The sequence below is a fragment of the Trematomus bernacchii genome, unplaced genomic scaffold (assembly GCF_902827165.1).
Source record: "Trematomus bernacchii unplaced genomic scaffold, fTreBer1.1, whole genome shotgun sequence".
Taxonomy (NCBI): domain Eukaryota; kingdom Metazoa; phylum Chordata; class Actinopteri; order Perciformes; family Nototheniidae; genus Trematomus; species Trematomus bernacchii.
In genome coordinates this window covers 17,043,841-17,063,498 of record NW_022988050.1, presented here as the reverse complement: position 1 = coordinate 17,063,498, position 19,658 = coordinate 17,043,841, and the positions used below count along the sequence as shown (strand labels likewise).

At 41.2% G+C, this 19,658-nt stretch overlaps 1 protein-coding gene across 1 annotated transcript; it reads right to left on the bottom strand.

Annotated features, from left to right (window-relative positions):
• Positions 1-5,433: 5,433 nt before the first annotated feature.
• On the bottom strand, positions 5,434-18,532 carry LOC117474057 (transmembrane protein 26-like). The gene is given in 9 exon segments (XM_034120065.1): positions 5,434-5,820; positions 11,675-11,754; positions 11,968-12,158; positions 14,479-14,500; positions 14,553-14,562; positions 16,793-16,819; positions 17,989-18,022; positions 18,128-18,224; positions 18,345-18,532. Coding segments are annotated over 9 exon segments (900 nt in total). The 3' UTR covers positions 5,434-5,569.
• Between the last annotated feature and the right edge of the window lie 1,126 nt (positions 18,533-19,658).

The window sequence follows — 19,658 nt, the reverse complement described above, 5'->3', positions numbered from 1 at the left end:
CAATAATACAGTTATGTCCCCATTATTGCACCATTAATGTTACAAAGATGGGGATATAAGGATTCAGACTCACCTGCGGTGCTCCTCACAGCGGAATCTCAGCCTCCTCAGTCCGGCAGCGGAGACGGTGCGTTTGGTTCGCCTGTAACGATGTGCCGCATGTTACGTAGTAAACGTGGGCGGGGAGACCCGGTTAAATAAAGTGCAAGCGGCACGTGAGGCGGAGGAGGGGTGACGTCACTGTCAAACAGCTGCAGGTGGCAACCAGTCACCGTTATAATAATAATAATAATAATAATAATAATAATAATAATAATAATAATAATAATAATAATAATAATAATAATAATAATAATAATAATAATAATAATAATAATAATACATTTTATTTATATAGCGCTTTTCACAACTCAAAGACGCTTTACAGTATGAGGGAGGGTAGGCAAACAAGGACAGGCAGACAAATAAATATAGTAAAAATATAGATGTAGGAAGCATGGTGGGATGTATTCAGATGCATTTACTCAAGTATTGCACTTAAAGGGGACCTATCATGCAAAATGCACTTGTGTACGTCTTTTATACATGAATATGTGTCCCCGGTGTTCCAGGGAACTCACCAAGTGTCAGAAAACACAACCCTCTCTATTTTCCTCCATACCCAAATCTCTAAAAAAGGGGCTGCAACGGATCTGATACAGACTGATCCAGATTTGAACACTTCTATGACGTCACAGAAGTGGCACTACGGCTATTGGGCCAACTCTCCACCTATCAGGGGAATGTGGGGTTGGGCCACAGCCGGCCAATCCCGCTCGAAAGCGCTGGAGACGCTGTAGTACATATGCCAGGCCTGTAAGTGGCGCTGTAGTCTGCCACAAAAGCAGCGAAGAAGACTTCCCGCCCATAGTTACCATGGTTACCCTTCTGTTTATTCTCCGCTGTGGCTTCTTTGTTTTTTATTGAGCTTTAAAACAAATGAATAACGACTCTATATAATAAAACATGGAGGACGGAGATCTTTTTTCTCCCCCTCTTCTGACAGCCCAGCAGCTGATCAGAGCACGGCTCACCTCTCCTGCAGGGGGGCGTGGTCAGCAGAATCAGACCCGTAGACAGCAAACAGCACATAGAGCGAAATGAGGCATGGCTAAAATGCATGATCTGTTTGGTATTTTGAAAACAGAAACGTATAAATATACCTTATATAGGTATGGCCCTACAATATATCATTTAAATATAGCATGATAGGTCCACTTTAAGTATGATTTGGGGGTACTTGTACTTTACTTACATTTTTATTTTTAAGCTACTTTATACTCTTCACTACATTTATTAGCCAATAATTTACTTTTTACTCTACTCAGAGGCGGTTCTAGGGGGGGGGGGGCGTCAACAGGGGCTAGTGCCCCCTTAACACTGACCAGGGACCCCCCTGTGGCCCCCCCTACAAAAAAAAGGTTACAATATTACGATTTATTGGAACTAAATCAAATCAGGGACCCGGATGTACAGTGGAGATTAAACTGTTCATTACCTTATATATAAGCAATTTTTTTTATTCAATTGTCACTTAAAGGTAGGGTAGGTAAGTTTGAGAAACCGGCTCGAGATACACTTTTTGTTATATTCCATGGAATACTCTTAACATCCCGATAGCAATGAATATCTTAAGTGCTTTGACAAAAAATCCATAAAAAAATGTCATCTGTGGAAGCTGTAGTACTGTAAAAAGCACGACCAATCATTTTAGCCGGCCCGGCTAAAATAACTGGATGGCCTACCTGCCTGTCAGCCTTCCATCTGTGCACAAACTTATCTCGTGCCCTCATTGGTCATGTGCGCGTTCGTGTGTGTTGGAGGAGGGGCTCTATAAGGAAGTGGCAGATTTTCTCCGGTTCTGTATTTTCAAATTCTAGCGATCTCGAGCCGGTTTCTCAAACTTACCTACCCTACCTTTAAAGTTACTAAAACAGATACTCTAAATTAAAAAAACTACTGAAACAAAGGACTGTAACTAAAATGTACTAAAACAAATACCAATTACTACTACTACTTTATACTGTTTTTGTCTTTTTAACCGCTTTTATTGTGCCCCTCTCATGAAATAACCAACCTGGTCTCACCAGAATGCGTGACTCCACCACGACTCCTTAACACCGCAGTGCGTGGTGGAGTCACGAACTTTGCTACATTTACGTGTCTGCACCACGCAAAGTGAATGAGGCTCCTTTGTCGTGGTGCCCACACGCATTTCTACAACGTCCCGCAGTGAGCTTTTATTCTATAAAACGTTTTTAAAATCTACTTTATAGCTTGTAGTAACTCACGGGAGGCTTCTTTTATTTTATTTGTATTCATAATCATTTTTATTTTTCGTCAGAATGTATGATGGTGCATTAGTTACGACATTTTGTTCTCAATAAACAGTGCATTGTGTGTAATACAACTGTGATTTTTATTAAATTAGTTCGTTTTTAAGGAAGGCCAGAGCTTCAGCTGTGTCAAATAGATTGTTCCCTTTAGTTAACGTTATTTAAAAGATCATTATATTCCTATTTGACCATGTCCCCTTTATTGTATTACGGACCCAAAGAGCAATGTGAGCGTCCATTCCCATTCATTTTACACCCGGAAGTAAGTAAGTATTCTCCTTACTGTCGATTGATTTTACAGTGATATCTGCACAACTCAAAAACACCAGATTATCCTTGTTAATTACACAACATTGATTGGTTTAAATTGTGTACAATGCTTTTGTAATTTTCCCCTTCGATTCGGAGAAACACATATTTGTTCAGAGTTTAGGATGGCCGAAGACACTACACTACCCAGAATCCTCAGCTATTGTTCCGCTTTACCTCAAGCTCTGTGATTGGTTGACCTCCAACTGCATTCCATATGAAAAAAAACGTTTAGTAAAAGATAAAATCATACTTTATTCAGCAGTGCTTGCTTTACTCTTTGAAAGTCATCACATGAATGCATTGTAATGAATGGTTTGGCTGCATTAAACATTACACATCTGTCGTAGTTCTTTATTTATCTCCAGAGATCGGGCCTCAGAATAGACCGGAAACTATTCTTTTACCGTTCTGTTTTAATTTCACAATAAAGTTAGTAGTAATAATTTGTTTTGATATTATTGTTTTGTATTAACTACTAGACCGCTGGGTCATGTTAAGACCATCTTTTCTGTGTTGCTGTGGGTTTTTTACATCGCTTTTGTGTTACAAATATCAAAACAATAACAGAATATATCCATCGTAAACTAAACCAGAAACAGCAGTATATTTTATTTTGTTAACACTGTAAACTTGACAGCTTTTTAACCCGCACCTCCTACTGGTTAAAGCACGTTATTACACGTTTAGAGTAATTGCAATGCAGGTAGATTGTGTTGCTTTTTAATGACTGTTTTAAAATGCCTTTTTCTTAATGTCTTTCAATTTTGTAAAGCACTTTTGAATGTGTTATATTTGATGAAAACATTTAAATATTAAGAGTACATACTCTTAATATAGTGGGAAAGTGGAAGGTCAATGATATAAATAATATAGAATAGAAAATATCAAGAAGATACTGTAAGTGATCTCTACAATAAAACAGTTTAGTGCCTGATAGGAGGATGTGCAAAACAGACAAACTAATAAGGCTTTATTTAAACATTAAAGAATACTTTAGGTTAAGGTCTTCTTTTAAATAAGAAAAAAGCTTTGGGGGTATCTACAGATATTAAGCCTGACAAAGTACTTAATGTCTAATATATTGCATGGTTTGTTTTGGAACTTGACAATCAACTTTCCTGCAATGTTAACTATGTTGAAGCACTTATTTTAACTGATATTATACATATTAATTATACTCTTATAAGATGTATGTAGATAGTATAAGAAATGTGCAGAATATGTTTAATGGTGGAGGTACACAGATATCGATAGATGTCTTGTAATGCACTGTTGAGGAACCTGTGACCCAAGTTTTACATTCATTGCATAACTACACCGTAGTTGTGTATATGATATGTCAATAAACCTTAGAAAATCTTGAAAGGGATGTGCAAAATAGCCATTATATACAGTTTTTAATTAACTATTAGTAGAGAATAACGAGTAATGAATATACTTTATAGGGATCTGCAGATAAATATTTAGCCTTCTCAAGCACCCACTACCAAATATCTCGCCTGATTGTTGCCACTTGACAATCACCTTCACTGAATTTTACTCAGGTGTAACTAAAGTCTGATTTAAGGGTTGTTTATATTTCACATCATTAATCCAAATCTGTAAAGTAACTAAAATAAATGTAGTGGAGTAAAAATACCAGGTTAACCTTAAAGAAAGCCCTCAGGATTACAAAAGGGGTAGGACACGTTCTAAGCACATGGTGTAGTCCCATAGCTGAGGATTCTGGGTAGTGTAGTGTCTTCTGCCATTCACACACTACGAACAAATATTTGTTTCTCCGAATCGAAAGGGGAAAATACAAAAGCATTGCACACAATTTAAACCAATCAATGTTGTGTAATTAACAAGGATAATCTGGTGTTTTTGAGTCGATGAGTAGTGCAGATATCACTGTAAATAAAATCAATCGACAGTAAGGAGAATACTTACTTCCGGGTGTAAAATCCTCCGTATATCCAATGGGAATGGACGCTCACATTGCTCTTTGGGTCCGTAATACAATAAAGGGGACATGATCAAATAGGAATATAATTATCTTTTAAATAACGTTAACTAAAGGGAACAATCTATTTGACACAGCTGAAGCTCTGGCCTTCCTTAAAAACTAACTAATTTAATAAAAATCACAGTTGTATTACACACAATGCACTGTTTTTTGAGAACAAAAATTGGTAAATAATGCACCATAATACATTCTGACGAAAAATAAAAATGATTATGAATACAAATAAAATAAAAGAAGCCTCCCGTGAGTTACTACAAGCTATAAAGTAGATTTTAAAAACGTTTTATAGAATAAAAGCTCACTGCGGGACGTTGTAGAAATGCGTGTGTGCACCACGACAAAGGAGCCTCATTCACTTTACATTGGGGTTCTTTGCGTGGTGCCGACACGTAAATGTAGCAAAGTTCGTGACTCCACCACGCACTGCGGTGTTAAGGAGTCGTGGTGGAGTCACGCATTCTGGTGAGACCAGGTTGGTCTTGTCCCCAGCCCCTTTTGCCGACTGTTTTCTTGGGCAATATTGTCTACTGTGTGTGTGTGTGTGTGTGTGTGTGTGTGTGTGTGTGTGTGTGTGTGTGTGTGTGTGTGTGTGTGTGTGTGTGTGTGTGTGTGTGTGAGGCTGAGATGCACAAACCTTATATGTATATGCATAATCAGAATTGTAATTCTCATACACGCACTGCATAATACCACAATATGGAAGGCCTTTCTAAGAAAATTGCAGCATATTTTATTTAAAAGAAATGTACATACTGAACTGCTGTTTAATACATTGTACACATGCAGTTTGAATTGTAGACACAAATGAGTGTAGAACGTGAGAACAGTGTATACAGTTATGTCGTTATGGTAACCTGCTTCACCACATCCACACTCAGGAACTCCGGTCACAGATGAGGACGGCCAGCCGGTAGATGTTGAGTAGGACCACCAGGAGGTTCTTAATGGCAAAGAAGATCAGCATCTGGTGAACCACATTGAAGTAGATCATAACGGTGAGGCGGACCACCAAGAAGGGCCCGTCCTGGATGAGCAGAGCCTCCACGGTGCTCCAGATATCAGTCCGGAGGTTGGAGAGGAGGGAGGGGGCGGGCTCCGAGGCCTGGTCTGAGGAACCCGCCATCACTACCACACCCAGGAGAAAATCATTACAAGTTAACTCTGTAAGCTCAGTTGTAATATGACATTAAAAAGATGTGTGTCCTCCTACTTTTGTATCAATGTTTGATACAACCCAGTGCTACGCCATTTTATGAGCATTTGCTCTTCTTAACAACTGCTGTGAGGTTAATCTTATGTTTCCTTAAACACATTAGTCGAGATCAGCATTAATTCAAAACTTGATTAACATTTATGCAGAGGTGGGAAGTAGTGAAGTACAAATACTTCCTTACTATACTTAAGTAGATTCTTCTGGTATCAGTACTTTGGTATCAGTATCCACTATTTATTTTTCTGGCAACTTTTTACCTTTACTAGTTCTTACATTTTCCAAACAGGCTTAAACTTTATTTTGTATCTGCATTTGGTGGCATGATCATTATTATTTAGAGTCATTGTTTGCCTTTTTCCACCTAATGTCGAACAGAAAACACTAATGGTGTGTCCATCTTTTCCTGGTCTTCTCTAAAGAAGAGGGACCAATGAGAACTCAGCTTGTTTCCGATCATCATGTTGCTGTTAAACTACTGAATCTCCCCACGGGGATTAATAAAGGTTCATCTTATCTTATCTTATCCTCGGAGCTGTGCTAATGGCAGCAGTCACCAGGAAGCAACTGCGTTACAGTACCTACGCAGTAGCCTACGAAGCTAATTCAATTAAGTGTGATGTGGGCGCGCCTGCATGGGCACTGATTCAAATCAAATCAAATCAGGTTTTATTTATATAGCACATTTAAAAGCGATTTTTGGTCGAGCCAAAGTGCTGTACATGTACTGTAATAAAAACACATTACTACAAATCACAATAAACGACAATAAATTACAACAGATATATCTTAAAAAACAAAATAAAAATAAAACACACGGAAAAGTCAGGAGTCGTGCTCCGCTCTAACTAGAAGCCAGAGAGAAGAAGTGTGTTTTTAGTTTTTGATTTAAAAAACCCCTAGGGTCTGGGCCGACCTCACATGGAGGGGCAGAGTGTTCCAGAGCCGAGGGCCAGCTGCTGCGAAGGCCCTCTGGTTTTTAGCCTGGTCTTGGGCACTACCAGCAGCAGCTGGTTAGCAGACCTTAAAGCTCTGGCTGGGGTGTAGCGCTGGAGCAGTTCAGCTATATAGGCCGGAGCCAGCCCATTTAGTGCTTTAAAAACAAATAAAAGGATTTTAAAATCAATTCTGAACCGAACTGGAAGCCAGTGTAGTGAGGCCAGAATAGGGGTGATGTGGTCACGCTTTTTGTGGCCAGTCAGCAAACGTGCAGCAGCGTTTTGGACTAGCTGTAAGCGTTTGATTGAGGCCTGGTCCATACCCACATACAGAGCGTTACAATAGTCCAGTCTCGAGGTTACAAAGGCGTTAATAACCCTTTCTAAGTCTTTAAAAGATAAATACGACTTGGTTTTGGCCAATAGTCTTATTTTAAAAAAGCAGGATTTTACTACGGTGCTGACCTGCTTGTCGAATTTAAAAGTGCTGGTGAAGGTCACTCCAAGGTTCATGACCGAGGGGAGGATGTTTTTTTTGATAGAGCCCAGAATATCAACCAGAGAGGCTGGAGGTTGCGGTCCAAAAAAGATGACCTCGGTCTTGCTCTCGTTGAGGTTGAGGAAGTTTTTGCTCAGCCAGGATTTTATCTCTGCTAAGCAGTCCATCAGCTGCTGTAGTGAGTGTGTGACATTTGCTTTGAGAGGCAGATAGATCTGTACATCGTCGGCGTAGCAGTGGAAGGGAATGTTATGTTTTGTGAGTATTGAACCTAGGGGCAGTATGTACAGTAGAAAAAGGATGGGGCCCAGAATCGAGCCTTGGGGAACCCCACAGGTAAGAGGGGCTTTGGCAGAGGAGAAGGCACCTAGCTGTACCGAGAAGCTACGGTCTGTCAGGTAGGACCTGAACCATGTAAGGGCAGAGCCTGTGATGCCAGCGGACTGTTCAAGCCGTGACAGCAGGATGCTATGGTCCACAGTGTCAAAGGCAGCTGTCAGGTCTAACAGCACCAAGACAGCTGGGCTACCTGAGTCGGCGGCTAGGAGCAGATCATTAAAAACTCTTAAAAGGGCTGTTTCAGTGCTGTGCATGGGTTTGAAGCCAGACTGAAACTTTTCATGGATTCCATGCGTGGTTAAAAAAGACTGCAGCTGGGCGTAGACTACTCGCTCCAGGGCTTTTGATAAAAAAGGTAGCTGGGAGATGGGCCTAAAATTTGCGAGAATGGAGGGGTCGAGATTTTTCTTTTTAAGGAGTGGCTTAACCACGGCATGTTTGAAGGCAGCTGGGACACATCCTGAGGTAAGAGAGGTGTTTAAAAGTAATAAAATACTTGCTCCAACTGAATCAAAAACATCTCTGAGAAGGCGAGAGGGAATGCTGTCTGAGGTGCAGTTTGTCGGCCGCAGGTGCTTGACTACATCCGAGAGAGAAGAGAGGGATACAGGCTCAAAGTGGTCGAGGACAGCAGGGCACAGAAAAGGAGCAGGATCTGGGGTAGCACTAGTGTGGGCTAGCCTAAGAGCAGATACCTTTTCAATAAAAAATGTAAGAAACTTATCACAGAGAGTAGTCGATGGGACAATAGAAGAAACATCACAGGGATTAATGATAGAGTTGAGGACATTAAAAAGAACCTGAGGTTTATGGCTGTTTTTGGAGATTAACAGAGAAATGTGCTCTGTTTTGGCTGCTTTGACTGCCGTCTGGTAGTCGGAAAGGCAAGCACGAAGGATTTCTAGGGAGACATGGAGTTTATCCTTTTTCCATTTTCTCTCTGCACGCCTGCAAGCGCGTCTGAGAGCACGAGTACAGTCATTGAGCCACGGCTCTGATAGAACTTTGGTGCGTCTAAGCGTAAAAGGAGCAACAGAATCCAGTATTAGTGTGCATGTCGAGTCAAACATGGAGATAAGCTCATCAACATTAAAAGCACAGTTCACATCTAATTTACAGATCGGAGAAGCATTAAAAGCATCAGAGAACTGTGAGGCAGTCAAGGGGTTAATCGAACGCAGACGACGCGCAGGGGCACGTGATTCGACTCCTGCGGAAGGGATGTAGGTTGTAAACAGAACCGGTAAATGGTCTGAGATACGCGTTGCTGCACAGATTTCATCCACAGATACAGACAGTCCAAACGATAATACTAAGTCCAAAGTGTGTCCTTTTTCGTGTGTTGGGCCAGCCACGGACTGAACGAGACCAAAGGAATCAAGGAGATTTAAAAAGTCCCTAACCAGAGGTTTGGACTCGCAACACACATGGACATTGAAGTCTCCGGAGATCAAAACACGATCATATTTCACCATGATCCCGGACAGAAAGTCAGAAAAGTCATTTATGAAATCCTTATTACACTTTGGCGGACGATACACGACTGCGCAGAGTATAGGCGAGGCCGGGTCAGTTCAAAAAGCTGCAACTCAAAGCTGGCATAGCTAGATACAGGGTGAAGCAATCGGCATTGGAGGTTAGCTCTAAACACTGATGCTATGCCCCCACCATGGCCAGTGGCACGGGGGGAGCTGAAGAATGTACAGTCAGGAGGAAGAAGTTCAGAGAACGGTGTATACTCGCCAGCGTGGGCCCAGGTCTCCGTCAGGAACATAAAATCCAGTTCACGAGAGGTGAAGAAGTCGTTTAGCAGGAACGTTTTGTTTGCTATCGACCTAGCATTTAGCAAAGCCATGCAAAGTTTTCGCTCCGGGCTTGCCGAAGGTGTAGTGCGTCTCAGCTGACGAAGATGTGCGTGTTGAACGCCGCGCGGGCCGGGAGCAGTCAGTCGGGCAGGAGGAGCTGCCAGCGGGCCCCTCAGAGTCCGGAGCTCCGGAAAAACGGGGCGAATCCACCGATCCCTCACTTGGCGTGCAGCGGGAGGGCCATGACATCCGAGGCGTGGATAATTCACAGAAGAAGCCGTCAGGTATGCCTTAAGATGGACCAGTGCACCACCACGCTTTCCCCGTCGTCGAAAGCGCTTTCGGCGAGGCAGGATGCAGTGTGACCGGCGTAGGTAGGTGGGGATATCCGACAGTAGAGGGGGGGGGGGACGATTTATGGTTGCCAGATGTAGGTTTGGGCAGCAATATCAACTCCAGTGAGGGTCTGAGGTGGAGGAGAGCTTGGCGATCATAAACGAGCAGAGCAGAGACATTCTGACAAACATAAAACAAAAACAGGACAGCTAAAGGTAGAGAGCTAAGCGAGCGGCGAGCCGACACAGGCGCCATCTTGAATCACGTCACTTGAATGATTGATTGGACTTGGAACAGGTGTGTCAATCAGCTGAGAGACTCACAGCGGAGAGACTCACAGCGGAGACACAAAAGGCAGTGGAGAGGTGTGAATCGAGGTTGGAGGACGCTACATGTGACTCGGCACTCTTTTGGGTGGGAGGGTGTCGTTCACAGCGGATAGAGCTGCCGGCGACGAAGACAGCCAGCGCAGGATAGACGTTCGAGTGTCAGGACCGGGAGGTCTGCTACCTCCTATAGATAGTCAGGGCCGGGGATTTAGTGAGTGCGAGCCACGATCCCTCCTTACGCACGGCGGTGCCAAAGCAACACAGACACCAGCTGTAGTGACTCAGTTCACGTCGTCCAGCAAAGCCGATCCCCGGGGAGTTGGACGGCGTCCTAAGCGTAGACCCCGGGGGAGGGTCTCGCCGACTGGCGAGTTACGTATATATTTATATTGTTGTATGTCTGATATTTTAGGAGTATTTTAGTGTGTATATGGAGGGAGAGCAGCAGGGGAGAGGCTACCACGAGTAGGAGCTCTCGCCCTAAATTGTGGGTTGGTTAAGTGCATGTGTGTGTGCCGTGTGCGTTTACAATTGCCGAGTTGTGTGCCTCCGGTAGAGGGTGTTCGCGTGCCGTGTTCTTTGTGTGGTGTGCCGTGCTAAAGCTATTAAACTAGCCCTGTTTGAAGTGTATAAAGTGGGCTCCACAGTTAGTGCCGTCCCGTGGATTCGCTTGCTCTCTCCTCTTATCAATTAACTGTTCTTATAATAAAGATTGTCCTATATTTTGTACATAGCTGTCTCTGTATTTATTGGAAGGTTCTGACAAAGTGGTAGTGTTTCCTGCCACACCTGAGCGAATCCAACATATATTACAGAAGCAAGGCAGAAAGAAAAATGTCAGAGACAGGTGAAGTTAGCGATATCCCTACGACTGAGAACAAAGACATTCCTAATCACCCATGATCATATTTGAGGGGGAAGTTCTATAAAACAGCTGGTAGTTATGGCTACTTTTAACTTAAGTACATATCAAAGCCCTTACTTTTACTTGAGTAAAGAAGTTCAGTCAGTACTTCAACTACACATCACTGGCATTGCTGTTCAACATTCTTATTAGGTTTCCTGATAAAAACAAATCCAATATTCTCTCTCCTTTTACCTCTGGTTTGGTCTCCACCAGCTCCTGGTTAATATGTCTCTGACATATACTGTGTGTCTATGGGCTTGATGCAGGGCAAGGGGGTACAGTGGGGTTTATTCAAGCTTTTTGCTGTAGGAAATGAAGCCGGGGGGGCTGGAGGTTTATGGGCTGGAAACAAAACGATAGGTCTGTTCTGTAGAGCCAAGGGGAATCTGTTTCTAGGTTAATAGCTTCTAGGGACAGCTGTCCTTTAAAATGTATGTTATTATCATTATCTATAACCAATGAATTTCTCAGTGCATGTGTGTAGATGTATTTGTGTAAAGCAGTGGTTCTCAAACTCTATTCCCCCTTTCAGAGGGAGATTTTTTTTTTAAAGTTTTCAGTCTTTAGACCAAAAAGCAGGATTCTATTTGAAGCCATGTTTGTGTAGTAACTTTACCTGAGAGATGGAGTGGAAACTGCAGCATGCTCCACGTCCACACACCCAGAATAATGTACACCATGGCTGGGCTGGAGTCCCTTTGACACACACACACACACACACACACACACACACACACACACACACACACACACACACACACACACACACACACACACACACACACACACACACACACACACACACACACACACACACACACACACACACACACACACAGGTTTGATTTCACCTCGATGTTAAGTCAACAAGTCAACACCTTCCCTGCTCTCCTCCGTCCTGTTACTCACTTCATGTCAGTCAGTGTTTCCGAGGTGAACTCCAGTATGTCGGCGGCGGTGCCTACGAAGATGAGCAGTAACTGGGAGAGCTGGTCTCTGGTCAGCTCTCCAGCGGCCGGCAGCAGCCACTTCCCTATGATCAGTAGGATGAGCAGGATTTGGTGCAGAGCCAGGATCCAGTCGTTGGCACAAACTGAGGTCTGTGTCGTGTGCAGACAGAGAAATAAATCATACAGAGAAAAAACATGGTGACCCTGAGAGCTCATCGCACTGCTAACTTCGAAAACATCTCCACCAAGTTGACAACAAATGGCTGCAAATACAGAAAGATGCAACGGTTGACATGAAGCGTTGGGTTGCTCATTATTAGTCAATTCAAATAGTACACATCAGTCATTGGGATCAGGTGTTATAAGAGTAGCAGAGACGCTTTAATTAATAGTGTAGATTATGTATGTGTGTGCGGTGGATGCTCTCAGATCAGACAACTTTGGTTCAATTAACAGTAAAGTTGTCAAGTGGTAGTAAATATACAGTTTAGGTATAAACACTGCAGCTCCACAAAACTACAGCCCTGCATACAAAACTAGACCTGAAACAGGAGTGAACATATTCTGTAGGCTGGGCAATGATGAAATCAGACGTGGAGGAATAACTCACATCTTATACTTAAAGTGGACCTATCATGCTATATATAATATATTGTAGGGCCATACCTATATAAAACATGTCTGTGAAGTTTTTATTTCAAAATACCAAACAGATCATGCATTTTAGCCATGCCTCATTTTGCTCTATTTTGCTCTCCTCCAGCCCTGTCTTTGCATGAGCTGCAGCTGACCACGCCCCCCTGCAAAGGAGGGGGGCGAGGCACGAGCGTCATGTTACCATGCTGTTACCATGCCACGGCAACCTCTCATTCCCCTGATAGGTGGAGAGTTGGCCATATAGGCGGAGCTCCTCGTTCCTGACGTCAGAGAATTTTCAAATCTGTATCAGTCTGTATCAGATCCGTTGCAGCCCAGTTTTTAGAGATTTGGGTATGGAGGAAAAGACAGAGGGTTGTGTTTTCTGACACTTGGTGAGTTCCCTGACACACCGGGGACACATATTCATGTATAAAAGACGTACAAAAGTCCATTTTGCATGATAGGTCCCCTTTAAATAAAAGTAGCAATACCAAAAATACTCTGTTACAAGTTAAAGTCCTGCATTCATTCTGGATTATGTTTATTGATGTGTTATTCTATTACAGCTGGAGTGGAGCTCATGATACAAATTATTATACTTATGCTGGATGAGGTAATACTTGTACTGTATATGTCAATGGTAATTTATTACTTTTCTAATAATAGTAGATACAAAGTATAACTTGGTATACAATTAAAATACTGGGGAAGTACGTAGGTACAACATTTTAGTAAATGTACTTCACCAATGAATATTAGAAGCAGTCTTAGGTACCAATCAAGTTAAAGTAGTGTTTTCTGTCACAAATGGAACCTCACTCTTGGTTTGTTCCAAAGGGAAAAATGAGGTTACAGCCATCGTTTGATTACAGAAAGGGTTGGTTTGCACTTCTTTGTTGGTCTAAACCAGGGGTACTCAAATACAAATCTTAACCTGTTAAGCCCGAGAGACCCCGGTACCGGGACACTCCCGCAACATCTTGCAGGAAACAGTGTCTGAGGGCATGTTCATTTAATAAACTATGAATGTTTTATATCCATGTAACGGGAAGAAACTCATCTAACTGATCATTTTTATTTATTTTTCAAAATAAAACCCACAATGCTAACACTGAGCCTCTGAATTAGCAACGAGCGAAAACAGATTACTGCACCGAAAATCACTCACAAAACCTTATTATTTATCTTTTCTGCACATCCATGACATCGATTCGCATCGTGAGGTGACAGAGAATTGATGGGTGCATACATTATCACTCCATGATACGAACTCGCGACTTTATAAACAAAAACAGACATCAAAACATGTGGCGCTAGGTAGCTAAAAACGCTAACATGGCTTACCTGTCTCTTACCGGTCTGGTCAAAAGTGGTCTTCAATGGCATTAAAATGATAAAAACGCTGCTGAAGTTAATCCATAGGTTAATCTAATGTGTCTGTGTCCCTTTGAAATGATTTCTGATAATCCATGAGCAATAAACCTGCCTTTCCGTTTCCAGATGTCAGAGCTAGAGTACAGGTTCGCTCTGATGCAAAACTGCATGCGCGAAGCCCCCACCTTTTTTTTTTCACCATGTGTGTGAGAGGGGAGATTCCCCTTCGATTCTATTGGCTCTAACGGTCAGAAAGAGATGTCAATCACCAAAATCGACCAATGGGTTCCAGAGAAACGGTAAAACCCCCATTTCCACCCAAATCACCTCAGAGGTGGAGTTTTTTTTGCTAAACCTCTCTAAAAAGGTAAAATGTCACTTGTTTTGCATCAATCCTGATACAGGGTACTTATTATATGTTGTACTTTGGATTCCTAAAGCTTTTAGTCTACCTTACCATCATCCAAGGGTAGTTTTCACTATAAGTAAAAAATAATATTTGGACGGACACTATAATTTACAGTTTTTTACTATGTTTAATCTGAATTTTCTTTAAAATAAAAAACATCTATATTGTTCTGACTTTTCTACATCCAACTCACAGGTTTATCATTACTTTGAGAAAAAAGATTATTAATTTAACCCTTTTAGAAGGGAAGATATGGTCATTTGTTCTGGGAATGTCATTTTCAAGCCTGAGACCTGAAAAACAGGCTCAGGGCTAAACAGGTTAAAGGTAAAAAAAAAGGTCAAAGGTCCATTTATTGGATTATTTTATATTGTGTCTGTGATTGATCCCTCAGAGTCGCAGTGTGAGCTGCACAGTTATGAATAAAGGCAGCTGCACCCTCTTTCATTCAGCATTCCCATTATTGCTTTATAAATGTCTTGCCCCCTTGTGTGTCCACTGAGGTTCGTCAGGCCCAACACATCTTCAACAAACTCCCCCTTTGCCTCATCATAAAAACTCACAAACACCAGCAACTGAGCATTGTCAGTGGTGTCAGTGGACTCATCCACAGCTAAGGAAATGCACTGTGCATTTTTTATTCCATCACAAAGCTGATTCATCAAATCACCAGCCAGTATTTATGTTCTTCTGGTTGCTGTGGAATCTGAGAGGGGGATTTGCTTGATTTGACCTGTTATTTCCTCTTTTTGTTTTCCTTCAAACATGGTGTCCATCACTTCAGTCATGCATTATTTTATACTTCAGTTATCCAGTGGAATGCCCTTACCTACTGGCCTAGTTAAATCAAAGTGGTTACTTTTTTTTGGCTGAGCAGTGTAGTTTTACACACCGTCTTATTTGACTTTCTCAGGACTTAAAACTGTTTTTTGGGGGCAGACCACCACAAAGAAAAAAATATATTTACACACGTAAGGTCATCATCTTAACAGACGTGCATCTTGTGCTGCATTCACTTGCACTCGGACATTAGAGACTTTCTCTCATAAATGTCAGATGAGCCACAACTTTTCTTTCAAAACAAAGTTGCCTGTCACTACCCGATCTGCCCCCCTGCCCGATCTGCACTGCGCATGTGCGAGATGGTCCGCCATATTGGACAACTACATACGGCAACTCTAATAGGACAGTTGACACAGTGGCTTTTGGCAAAGCAGAAAAAGAACTGATAGAGATGAGTTATTGTTATTACAACGTGACTTCACTATTATTTAACAACTCTTTTTATTGGGTTCTTTTATTTGGGGTTAAATACATTGTCAGAATAAGTGAGAAATGGATTTAACTTCTGTTAGACAGCTATCCTACTGAATAAATATTGACTCTGAATGTATGCAAAAATGTATGGCATATAGCTGTCTAACAGAAGTTAAATCCATTTCTCACTTATTCTGACAATGTACTTAACCCCAAATAAAAGAACCCAATAAAAAGAGTTGTTAAATAATAGTGAAGTCACGTTGTAATAACAATAACTCATCTCTCTCGGTTTTTTTAGTTTTCTTTGTGTGCTTTGCCAAAAGCCACTGTGTCAAGTGTCCTAGTTGGGTTGCCGTACGGAGTTGTCCAATATGGCGGACCATATCGCACATGCGCAGTACAGATCTGGCAGGGGGGCAGATCGGGTAGTGACACTGCCAACTGGGGTGGCAGCTGGGGTGGCAAGGCCTATTTTTAGGGTGGCAGTTGCCACCCCATGCCACCCCGGTAGGTGAAACTAGGCTACTAGCTACAGTACAGATGCAACTAGATGAGCTGTTAACTCTCGCTCTGACTTTTCTTTTTTTAAACTCTGACTCAGACAGGTTGAAAGAGACGACACACGCATTTTTCCCACCCGCATTCCGCGAAGACCCGCCCTACTGTGCCTCTGATTCGCAGACTGTTGGTGGGGGGAAAAAACGCTGACGGGATGCTGAATGTGATTGGACCAAAGCGTTGACAGACACACACAGACAGTGGAACAGTCGTACATGCAGAGCGCTGTTTGCAGTGGACATAGCGGAGAATTTTGACTCGTTGCGTTGTGGCGATGTCTCGCAGATAACACAGATAATACAGATAATACAGATATACATATGAAAAGTATAATTTGCTCAGAGTCCAGAGACAGTTGTGTTTTGGTCCGGATCCGGACCTGAGTCCGAACTTTGAGGATGCCTGGTCTAAACAATAATGTTTCATGTCATCGTGCGGCAACTTGTTTTGCGTTAAACTTTTCAATAAACGATTTGCAGAATTTTTTCCTATACCCTCACTTGGCTAAAGTTCTGAAAGTGTCGAAACCCACATACCATAACACTACCCTGTTTCATGTTTAGTGTGTATACTGTGACAGCAATTATATTTGTCCTCATTTTCAATATCATTGACAGATAGCCGACTTTAATGACGTTATAACCGTAAAAACACGTCTTCTGGAAACAGCTTCTTTCGTGTTGTCAGCAGGCTTGGGGAGTAATGGATTACATGTAACAAGATTATGTAATCGGAATACAAAAAAAGGTAACTGTATTCGATTACAATTACATAAATAAATAACGAATCAGATTACTGTTACATTTAAAAGAAAATATACTGTAGATTACTAGCACGATTACAGTGTTTCAAAACATTTTTAAACAAAAATCGATGAAGTTAATGAATTTCTTTATGGTTTATATTGAGGCTACTTTAATTCTTTTTTATTTCGATTGTATCACATGTAACTAGTTATTTGATGGATTGATGGATGGATGTATAGATGGATAGATAGATAGAGGGATAGATACATAATGTCCCAAACTGGGAAATTATTCATTATTTAGTACTCTTTAAGGAAAATATGGCACATTTTGGGAGTCATATTCCCCGACTCATGCCTCTGGGAGATTTGCAAGCTATGCTTTTTTTCTTTCTACTTTAACACTTTGGAAAAGCTTTAAGTTAAAGGAGAAGTACTGTGGGTTTAAGTGAAAATAGGGAATAAAACATGGTCAACACAGAACATTTTACCAGAGCTTTCATGTTGGGCTTGTTATTGTTTTAATTAAGGGTGTGCCGGGTCTTTAAAGTGGTCACCACTTCTATGAATGTGCTGGTGTTAAAAGAGGAAAAATACCCGCAGCCTCACAACAGCCTCTTTGAGATTAATCAGCATAACCAAACACCGGCAGGGAGAGAGCTCCACTGTCTAGACCAACTGAGTGACCAAATGGAAAGCAATGGCAAAAGTGCAGAAAATAATGTAAGGTAGTGTTATCCTACCTTAACTGAGGTGTTAATATACATTCAAACTGCCATGTGGAACTTTATTTATCTCCAGGGGCCGCGACCCTCCACTGCCAGAAAACAGGCTACTGCTGTGACACATACTATACAGTTTAAGTTACAGTATAATACGTCCAAATGAAAGAAACATGGTTTAAATATTTTTTATATATTCTCAGTTTTATTTGAAATTAATTAAACCTTAAAATGTTCATAAAGCTTTGACACTTACCTGAAGTTTAAAAATACTCTTGATATTTTCGGTAGAGTCCAGTTTTTCACACTAAAATGAGAAAAACAGAATGAACATCTTTAATAAGCAAAGCAATATGTAATTAAACTCTTAGAATGGAAGAGAATATGATATCAAATAATACATAGATTATACCCTGGAGTCAGTGGACTTGTTCTCTTGGTGGTGGAGCTCTAAAATCCATAATGACGGGATGATACTGACGAGAAAGAGGAAGATCGCAGGAGAAAACCTGCAGGGAAAGACACATCATTATACAAAGATTGGTATAATCTTAACGTATTCTCAATACAACAAGAAACTGCATTCTAGCTTAATATCATACATTTAACCAGAATAATAAATTGAATACCATTTGTAATCTTTTCCCCGTCTCCTCTTCAGAGTCAGGATCATCTCCACCACCAGAGGCAGGCAGAGGCCGGTGAGGAGCCAGTAGAGGCCATGGTCCTTCACCCACACCACCCTCCACACCCCTATGAGGGAGAGCAGGAGAAACAGAGACCTGGTCACCACAGCACAGATGAACTGGAAGAACATGACTCAGGTCTCTGAGTTTGTGAAGCACAGTGCTGGAGCTGTGGCAGTCTGCTGGGGACAGAGTGCGAGAGAGAGGCGTGAGAGGTCTGTGAAAGGTCTGCAGGAGTTCAGACCGCTCATTTAAAAAGCAGCGGGGCACGCCTTCCGTAACCAGACTTGAAGTTTGTCTCTAATAACTGCTATGGTGTGCCAATTTGGATATGAGTCAGTAACACTAACCCTATACAAATAGTACCCAACAAATGCACCATTTCCTCCTGTTAGAGTAATCTTTGATACAAATAAATATGACCACCTAAGTATTCAATGAGCCTTTTAAACAAATTAAACCATTCATTAAAATGCAGTAAAATTATAGTAGTTGATTATAGTCCTTTTTAGGCTTTATATGTTTTTAATTTCTGTGCATAGGAAAACTATTGTAAAACAAGCAATTTTGTTTTAAATATTATATTTATCTGCCGTGCTGTGCGGAAAGTTAGGTTGCAGGTTTTTTTTTATTACATGACAGTAATAGAGGCCTTGCAAACCATTGATCACAGAGATAAATACATTACTTATGATCCATAAATGTTACTTAGGGTGAACTAATAGATATTACTTCAGTGACAATTGCTACAGTGTTAAAATAGTTAAACTTTCCCTATACATAGGCCCAGGGACGTGCAAACATTTGGAGGGGCTATTGCTCTAAACTGGAAAAAGGGCCTCCCCCCCCGAAAAAAACATAAGACCTTTTGAACATTTTAACTTGTTTTTAATGTAAAAGGTTAAAAAAAATACAACACTGTCATTGCAAGTGACACTCAGTTTACTTTTATGTCCAACTGCTAAATTCGTTATCCAGGCACATTTTTTGTTTTGCGGTCCATATCTCATTAAAATATCTAATGTGAGTAACTATTAAAGAAAAATTGGGACAATTCTGTTTTAATGTAGTTTGACCATTGTAACTGCTGTGCAGACATACTGATAAAATACGGCTTCTAACTAATTACCTTAAATAAACTCACTAATTAATGAAATCATTAATTATTCTTATTCTTATCATTCTTTATGAGCGCAGTAACGGTAAGGTATCTAATTACTTATTTATTTAGTATTCCATAACTTCATAACAGAGATG